At 49.3% G+C, this 9,156-nt stretch overlaps 1 protein-coding gene and 1 long non-coding RNA gene across 2 annotated transcripts in view; both read right to left on the reverse strand.

Annotated features, from left to right (window-relative positions):
* Window positions 1-923: 923 nt before the first annotated feature.
* LOC129843302 (uncharacterized) lies at window positions 924-5,800 on the reverse strand. Its single transcript, XR_008757809.1, has 3 exons — window positions 5,765-5,800; window positions 1,041-3,822; window positions 924-938 (listed from the first exon to the last, which is right to left on the reverse strand). It is a non-coding gene; the product is annotated as an uncharacterized LOC129843302 (long non-coding RNA).
* Window positions 5,801-5,869: 69 nt separating this feature from the next.
* The window catches only part of LOC129843299 (sister chromatid cohesion protein PDS5 homolog A-like), a 93,066-nt gene continuing 89,779 nt past the window's right edge, over window positions 5,870-9,156 (reverse strand). Inside the window, exons 31-32 of the mRNA XM_055911926.1 lie at window positions 8,345-8,429; window positions 5,870-6,106 (exon numbers count right to left, since the gene is read on the reverse strand). Of these exons, the coding sequence (XP_055767901.1) occupies window positions 5,870-6,106; window positions 8,345-8,429 (322 nt within the window). The remainder of the gene's footprint in view (window positions 6,107-8,344; window positions 8,430-9,156) is intronic.

A 9,156-nucleotide genomic window follows, 5' to 3' on the forward strand; every position in this document is an offset into this window, starting at 1 on the left:
AGTAGTAACCTCCTGGGGGTCTAGTCTACCTGCCGTCCTCCCCCTGTAGTAACCTCCTGGGGGTCTAGTCTACCTGCCGTCCACCTCCTGTAGTAACCTGCTGGGGGTCTAGGCTACCTGCCGTCCTCCTCCTGTAGTAACCTCCTGGGGGTCTAGTCTACCTGCCGTCCTCCCCCTGTAGTAACCTCCTGGGGGTCTAGTCTACCTGCCGTCCTCCCCCAGTAGTAACCTGCTGGGGGTCTAGGCTACCTGCCGTCCTCCTCCTGTAGTAACCTGCTGAGGGTCTAGTCTACCTGCCGTCCTCCTCCTGTAGTAACCTGCTGGGGGTCTAGGCCATCCTCCTGTAGTAACCTACTGAGGGTCTAGTCTACCTGCCGTCCACCTCCTGGGGGTCTAGGCTACCTGCCGTCCACCTCCTGGGGGTCTAGGCTACCTGCCGTCCACCTCCTGGGGGTCTAGGCTACCTGCCGTCCACCTCCTGGGGGTCTAGGCTACCTGCCGTCCACCTCCTGGGGGTCTAGGCTACCTGCCGTCCACCTCCTGGGGGTCTAGTCTACCTGCCGTCCTCCCCCAGTAGTAACCTGCTGGGGGTCTAGGCTACCTGCCGTCCTCCTCCTGTAGTAACCTGCTGGGGGTCTAGGCCATCCTCCTGTAGTAACCTACTGAGGGTCTAGTCTACCTGCCGTCCACCTCCTGGGGGTCTAGGCTACCTGCCGTCCACCTCCTGGGGGTCTAGGCTACCTGCCGTCCACCTCCTGGGGGTCTAGGCTACCTGCCGTCCACCTCCTGGGGGTCTAGGCTACCTGCCGTCCACCTCCTGGGGGTCTAGGCTACCTGCCGTCCACCTCCTGGGGGTCTAGGCTACCTGCCGTCCACCTCCTGGGGGTCTAGGCTACCTGCCGTCCACCTCCTGGGGGTCTAGGCTACCTGCCGTCCACCTCCTGGGGGTCTAGGCTACCTGCCGTCCACCACCTGTAGTAACCTCCTGGGGGTCTAGGCCGTCCTCCTGTAGTAACCTGCTGGGGGTCTAGGCCGTCCACCTCCTGGGGGTCTAGGCTACCTGCCGTCCACCTCCTGGGGGTCTAGGCCGTCCTCCTGTAGTAACCTCCTGGGGTCTAGGCCGTCCTCCTGTAGTAACCTCCTGGGGGTCTAGGCTACCTGCCGTCCTCCTCCTGTAGTAACCTCCTGGGGGTCTAGGCCGTCCTCCTGTAGTAACCTCCTGGGGGTCTAGGCTACCTCCTGTAGTAACCTCCTGGGGGTCTAGGCTACCTGCCGTCCACCTCCTGGGGGTCTAGGCCGTCCACCTCCTGTAGTAATCTCCTGGGGGTCTAGGCTACCTTCCGTCCACCTCCTGTAGTAACCTCCTGGGGGTCTAGGCTACCTGCCGTCCTCCTCCTGTAGTAACCTGCTGGGGGTCTAGGCCATCCTCCTGTAGTAACCTACTGAGGGTCTAGTCTACCTGCCGTCCACCTCCTGTAGTAACCTACTGAGGGTCTAGGCTAGCTGCTGTCCACCTCCTGTAGTAACCTCCTGGGGGTCTAGTCTACCTGCTGTCCACCTCCTGGGGGTCTAGGCTACCTGCCGTCCACCTCCTGTAGTAACCTGAGGGTCTTGGCTAGCTGCTGTCCACCTCCTGTAGTAACCTCCTGGGGGTCTAGTCTACCTGCTGTCCACCTCCTGGGGGTCTAAGCTACCTTCCGTCCACCTCCTGTAGTAACCTCCTGGGGGTCTAGGCTACCTGCCGTCCTCCTCCTGTAGTAACCTCCTGTGGGTCTAGGCCGTCCTCCTGTAGTAACCTCCTGGGGATCTAGGCTACCTGCCGTCCACCTCCTGGGGGTCTAGGCTACCTGCCGTCCTCCTCCTGTAGTAACCTCCTGTGGGTCTAGGCCGTCCTCCTGTAGTAACCTCCTGGGGATCTAGGCTACCTGCCGTCCACCTCCTGGGGGTCTAGGCTACCTGCCGTCCTCCTCCTGTAGTAACCTCCTGTGGGTCTAGGCCGTCCTCCTGTAGTAACCTCCTGGGGATCTAGGCTACCTGCCGTCCACCTCCTGGGGGTCTAGGCTACCTGCCGTCCACCTCCTGTAGTAACCTGCTGGGGGTCTAGGCTACCTGCCGTCCACCTCCTGTAGTAACCTCCTGGGGGTCTAGGCTACCTACCGTCCACCCTTCCATCGCCTACTTCCAACCAAGGTGCATGAATTGATGGGCCAACGGAAGTATTGGAGAATCGACTCTTGACGGACAGTGGAATGTTTTGTTGTTGATCTGAATAAACACGGAGTTACATCTAAAAAGGGATTTATTTTCTGCATAAAAATTAAATGTGAAAACCATCCTGAAACATCCACAACAAAAACAAATGTCTGGCAGAAATGAAAACACTTTCTGACTAAAATATAGAAATAAACTTGCAAGGTTGTAGAAGAGAAACACATAAAAACATTTTCCCTAAACTGTTTGAATTTCCGGTCTGTCTGTGAGATTCTGAAGTCGTTTTTAAAAATACTTCCTTTATTCAAAACAAGCAAGAAGAAGAAACATGGACCGTAAGGCGTGGTGGATAGAATCCATCTCCCTGGGAAGGCCAGGGGAGAGCAAGCGATCACAGATCAGCTGGGATCTCTAACGTCACTTCTCAGACCAAATGTGTAGAAGTTGCTGTAACATTCATCCCCCCCAGTAATTAAACAACAGACTTAAAATTCAATACAAATTTTAATTTCAAAGTTCTCAATGTTTGACTGCTAAAAAGATCGAAAGGAAAAGAATAAGTCATGTTTGTCTATTCATCAGTTAACATTTAAGGGGGTCTAGTCTACCCCCTGCTTTTTCTGAAAAGTGGCCAAATTCCTCCTCTCCTTCCTCCCTTCCCTCCTCTCCTTCCTCCCTTCTCCTTCCTCCCTTCCCTCCTCTCCTTCCTCCCTTCCCTCCTCTCCTTCCTCCCTTCCTTCCTCCCTTCCCTCCTCTCCTTCCTCCCTTCCTTCCTCCCTTCCCTCCTCTCCTTCCTCCCTTCCCTCCTCTCCTTCCTCCCTTCTCCTTCCTCTAACACGTGTGAGAAAGAACTGTGTATGTGTTTATCAGACAGCCAAACATACAGTATATATATGGCTAACGTACATAATAGCCAAGTTTTAAACTATAGAAAATAAACACACTGATGGGAGAGAGACAGGAAGGAAGGGACAGAGGAGGAAGAGGCTAGATATCCCGGGGGGAATTTAATAAGCAACAACTTGTTTTGTCATCAAAACCAGATTAAAACGGTTTGGAAATATTTCTTTTAAAAACAAACTGCTCCACAAAAAGATAAAGAGCAACGAAAACAAAAGAAGGAAACGATGTTTTGGAGATTAAGACCCACATAGATCAGGACTACAAGGCCTTCCATCCTAGACCAGTCTGGAGAGAGAGAGAGAGAGAGAAGGGGGCCTGAAGAGCTGGAGAGAGAGAGAAGGGGGCCTGAAGAGCTGGAGAGAGAGAGAAGGGGGCCTGAAGAGCTGGAGAGAGAGTTACAGAGAGAAAGAGGGAGAGGGTTACAGAGGAGAGGGGGTTACAGAGAGAAAGGGAGAGAGAGAGAGGGGGTTAGGGAGAGAGAGAGGGGGTTAGGGAGAGAGAGAGGGGGTTAGGGAGAGAAAGAGGGGGTTACAGAGAGAAAGAGGGGGTTACAGAGAGAGAGAGGGGGTTACAGAGAGAAAGAGGGGGTTACAGAGAGAAAGAGGGGGTTACAGAGAGAGAGAGGGGGTTACAGAGAGAAAGAGGGGGTTACAGAGAGAGGGAGTTTCTTTAGGGTCTTGATCTGGGCTGCAGTGATCTGCTCTTTACCTGAAACAAGAAGAGAGGACCTTAAGAGACCTGCACAGTACACACACACACACACACCACCTATTATTCTATATAGAAACAAAACAATAGACAGTTTCATTTCTTCATCTGAAATGTGTATTTAAACGAACGTCAGGTTTCTACACCGTCTGACTGCTGAAATCATCAACTCCTGGTCCCGCTGGAGAGCTGCAGGGTTTTGGTGCAATATTTACCTTGTTTAACACCTTCTCAGAGTGTTAACTAACGTTAGTGATATATTTACCTTGTTTAACACCTTCTCAGACGGTTAACTAACGTTAGTGAAATATTTACCTTGTTTAACGCTGTATATTACCTTCTCAGACTGTTAACTAACGTTAGTGAAATATTTACCTTGTTTAACACCTTCTCAGACTGTTAACTAACGTTAGTGAAATATTTACCTTGTTTAACACCTTCTCAGAGTGTTAACTAACGTTAGTGAAATATTTACCTTGTTTAACACCTTCTCAGAGTGTTAACTAACGTTAGTGATATATTTACCTTGTTTAACATCTTCTCAGAGTGTTAACTAACGTTAGTGATATATTTACCTTGTTTAACACCTTCTCAGAGTGTTAACTAACGTTAGTGAAATATTTACCTTGTTTAACACCTTCTCAGAGTGTTAACTAACGTTAGTGAAATATTTACCTTGTTTAACACCTTCTCAGACTGTTAACTAACGTTAGTGAAATATTTACCTTGTTTAACACCTTCTCAGAGTGTTAACTAACGTTAGTGAAATATTTACCTTGTTTAACGCCTTCTCAGACTGTTAACTAACGTTAGTGAAATATTTACCTTGTTTAACACCTTCTCAGACTGTTAACTAAACACAAAAATGGAATGTATTACCTAACATTTGCAAACTATTTCCTTGTTGAACGCACCTCGGGTAAAACTCCAGGACAATTAGGATTAAACCAACTCACAGTCAAGCCCCTGCCTGCTCTCTGCTGTTGGTATCTTCCCTGTCTGGCTGAGGGCTCCCCTCCTCCAGCACTTGGTCTCTCCCAGTCTGCCTCCTTCTCTCTCCCCTCTACAGGTCTAGGATCTGTCTCCCCTCACCTCTACAGGTCTAGGATCTGTCTCCCCTCACCTCTACAGGTCTAGGATCAGTCTCCCCTCACCTCTACAGGTCTAGGATCAGTCTCCCCTCCCCTCTGCAGGTCTAGGATCAGTCTCCCCTCCCCAGGTCTAGGATCAGTCTCCCCTCCCCAGGTCTAGGATCAGTCTCCCCTCTACAGGTCTAGGATCAGTCTCCCCTCCCCTCTACAGGTCTAGGATCAGTCTCCCCTCCCCTCTGCAGGTCTAGGATATGTCTCCCCTCCCCTCTGCAGGTCTAGGATCAGTCTCCCCTCCCCTCTGCAGGTCTAGGATCAGTCTCCCCTCCCCAGGTCTAGGATCAGTCTCCCCTCCCCAGGTCTAGGATCAGTCTCCCCTCCCCAGGTCTAGGATCAGTCTCCCCTCCCCAGGTCTAGGATCAGTCTCCCCTCCCCAGGTCTAGGATCAGTCTCCCCTCCCCAGGTCTAGGATCAGTCTCCCCTCTACAGGTCTAGGATCAGTCTCCCCTCCCCTCTACAGGTCTAGGATCTGTCTCCCCTCCCCTCTGCAGGTCTAGGATCTGTCTCCCCTCCCCTCTGCAGATCTAGGATCTGTCTCCCCTCCCCTCTGCAGGTCTAGGATCTGTCTCCCCTCCCCTCTGCAGGTCTAGGATCTGTCTCCCCTCCCCTCTGCAGGTCTAGGATCTGTCTCCCCTCCCCTCTGCAGGTCTAGGATCTGTCTCCCCTCCCCTTTGCAGGTCTAGGATCTGTCTCCCCTCACCTCTACAGGTCTAGGATCAGTCTCCCCTCCCCTCTGCAGGTCTAGGATCAGTCTCCCCTCCCCTCTGCAGGTCTAGGATCTGTCTCCCCCTCACCTCTGCAGGTCTAGGATCAGTCTCCCCTCCCCAGGTCTAGGATCAGTCTCCCCTCCCCAGGTCTAGGATCAGTCTCCCCTCCCCAGGTCTAGGATCAGTCTCCCCTCACCTCTGCAGGTCTAGGATCTGCGTGACATCCTCAGCTTTAGGGATCTTGATGGAGTTTGGCTCCTCCCCCGAGGGAGCGGAGTCCTGGGCTGGTGCCACCCTCTTCCTGCCTTTGCCTGCCCCTCCATCCTTCTCATTGGCCAGAGGGGAAGGTGTGGCCTTGGGGGGGCGTCCGCGGCGAGGTTTGGGGATGGTTGACGCACCTGTGGTGAGGTCAGAGGTCACTGTGTCCTCCTGAGAGAGGAGTAAAACAAATTACTAAATTAGAGAAGACAAAACATGAGGTTTCACAGGGTTTAATGAACTAACATGATGAGGTTTCACAGGGTTAAATGAACTAACATGATGAGGTTTCACAGGGTTTAATTAACTAACATGATGAGGTTTCACAGGGTTTAATTAACTAACATGATGAGGTTTCACAGGGTTAAATGAACTAACATGATGAGGTTTCACAGGGTTTAATGAACTAACATGATGAGGTTTCACAGGGTTTAATGAACTAACATGTTGAGGTTTCACAGGGTTTAATGAACTAACATGATGAGGTTTCACAGGGTTTAATGAACTAACATGATGAGGTTTCACAGGGTTTAATGAACTAACATGATGAGGTTTCACAGGGTTTAATGAACTAACATGATGAGGTTTCACAGGGTTTAATGAACTAACATGATGAGGTTTCACAGGGTTTAATGAACTAACATGATGAGGTTTCACAGGGTTTAATGAACTAACATGATGAGGTTTCACAGGGTTTAATGAACTAACATGATGAGGTTTCACAGGGTTTAATGAACTAACATGATGAGGTTTCACAGGGTTTAATGAACTAACATGATGAGGTTTCACAGGGTTTAATGAACTAACATGATGAGGTTTCACAGGGTTTAATGAACTAACATGATGAGGTTTCACAGGGTTTAATGAACTAACATGATGAGGTTTCACAGGGTTTAATGAACTAACATGATGAGGTTTCACAGGGTTTAATGAACTAACATGATGAGGTTTCACAGGGTTTAATGAACTAACATGATGAGGTTTCACAGGGTTTAATTAACTAACATGATGAGGTTTCACAGGGTTAAATTAACTAACATGATGAGGTTTCACAGGGTTTAATGAACTAACATGATGAGGTTTCACAGGGTTAAATTAACTAACATGATGAGGTTTCACAGGGTTTAATGAACTAACATGATGAGGTTTCACAGGGTTTAATGAACTAACATGATGAGGTTTCACAGGGTTAAATTAACTAACATGATGAGGTTTCACAGGGTTAAATTAACTAACATGATGAGGTTTCACAGGGTTTAATTAACTAACATGATGAGGTTTCACAGGGTTTAATGAACTAACATGAGGTTTCACAGGGTTTAATGAACTAACATGAGGTTTCACAGGGTTTAATGAACTAACATGAGGTTTCACAGGGTTTAATGAACTAACATGATGAGGTTTCACAGGGTTTAATGAACTAACATGAGGTTTCACAGGGTTTAATGAACTAACATGAGGTTTCACAGGGTTTAATGAACTAACATGATGAGGTTTCACAGGGTTTAATGAACTAACATGATGAGGTTTCACAGGGTTAAATTACCTAACATGATGAGGTTTCACAGGGTTTAATTAACTAACATGAGGTTTCACAGGGTTTAATGAACTAACATGATGAGGTTTCACAGGGTTAAATTAACTAACATGATGAGGTTTCACAGGGTTTAATGAACTAACATGATGAGGTTTCACAGGGTTTAATGAACTAACATGATGAGGTTTCACAGGGTTTAATGAACTAACACGAGGTTTCACAGGGTTTAATGAACTAACATGATGAGGTTTCACAGGGTTTAATGAACTAACATGAGGTTTCACAGGGTTTAATGAACTAACATGAGGTTTCACAGGGTTTAATGAACTAACATGAGGTTTCACAGGGTTAAATGAACTAACATGATGAGGTTTCACAGGGTTTAATGAACTAACATGATGTGGTTTCACAGGGTTTAATGAACTAACATGAGGAGGTTTCACAGGGTTTAATTAACTAACATGATGAGGTTTCACAGGGTTTAATTAACTAACATGATGAGGTTTCACAGGGTTTAATGAACTAACATGATGAGGTTTCACAGGGTTTAATGAACTAACATGATGAGGTTTCACAGGGTTTAATTAACTAACATGATGAGGTTTCACAGGGTTTAATGAACTAACATGAGGTTTCACAGGGTTTAATGAACTAACATGAGGTTTCACAGGGTTTAATGAACTAACATGATGAGGTTTCACAGGGTTTAATGAACTAACATGATGAGGTTTCACAGGGTTAAATTACCTAACATGAGGTTTCACAGGGTTTAATGAACTAACATGAGGTCTGAGGGGTCAGTTTAGGAGGTCTGAGGGGTCAGTTTAGGAGGTCTGAGGGGTCAGTTTAGGAGGTCACGGGGTCTCGCTCACCTTCTTCCCGTCGTCCTTCTTGGTGATAACAGGGTTCTCTTCATTCTCTCTCGCTCCGCCCTCTGACGACTCCGTCACAACATCCCTACAGGACAGGAAGGGGTTAACATCAACAGGAAGTGTGAGTTTAGGCGTGTGTCTATAATAAAGATGTGTGTTTAGGTGTAAAAATGTTTCATTTTATTATTATAGGAGGTCTACCACAGGAGGTCTACCACAGGAGGTCTAAAATACAGGAGGCCCAGCCCACAGGAGGCCCAGCCCACAGGAGGCCCAGCCCACAGGAGGTCTACCCACAGGAGGCCTAGCCTACAGGAGGCCCAGCCCACAGGAGGCCCAGCCCACAGGAGGCCCAGCCCACAGGAGGTCTACCCACAGGAGGCCCAGCCCACAGGAGGTCTACCCACAGGAGGTCCAGCCCACAGGAGGTCCAGCCCACAGGAGGTCCAGCCCACAGGAGGCCCAGCCCACAGGAGGTCTACCCACAGGAGGCCCAGCCTACAGGAGGCCTAGCCCACAGGAGGTCTACCACAGGAGGTCTAAAATACAGGAGGCCCAGCCCACAGGAGGCCCAGCCCACAGGAGGCCCAGCCCACAGGAGGTCTACCCACAGGAGGCCCAGCCCACAGGAGGCCCAGCCCACAGGAGGTCTACCCACAGGAGGTCTACCCACAGGAGGTCTAAAATACAGGAGGCCCAGCCTACAGGAGGCCTAGCCCACAGGAGGCCCAGCCCACAGGAGGCCTAGCCCACAGGAGGTCTAAAATACAGGAGGCCTAGCCTACAGGAGGCCTAGCCCACAGGAGGCCTAG

Source organism: Salvelinus fontinalis, unplaced genomic scaffold (assembly GCF_029448725.1).
Source record: "Salvelinus fontinalis isolate EN_2023a unplaced genomic scaffold, ASM2944872v1 scaffold_0107, whole genome shotgun sequence".
NCBI classification, from domain to species: Eukaryota; Metazoa; Chordata; class Actinopteri; order Salmoniformes; family Salmonidae; genus Salvelinus; species Salvelinus fontinalis.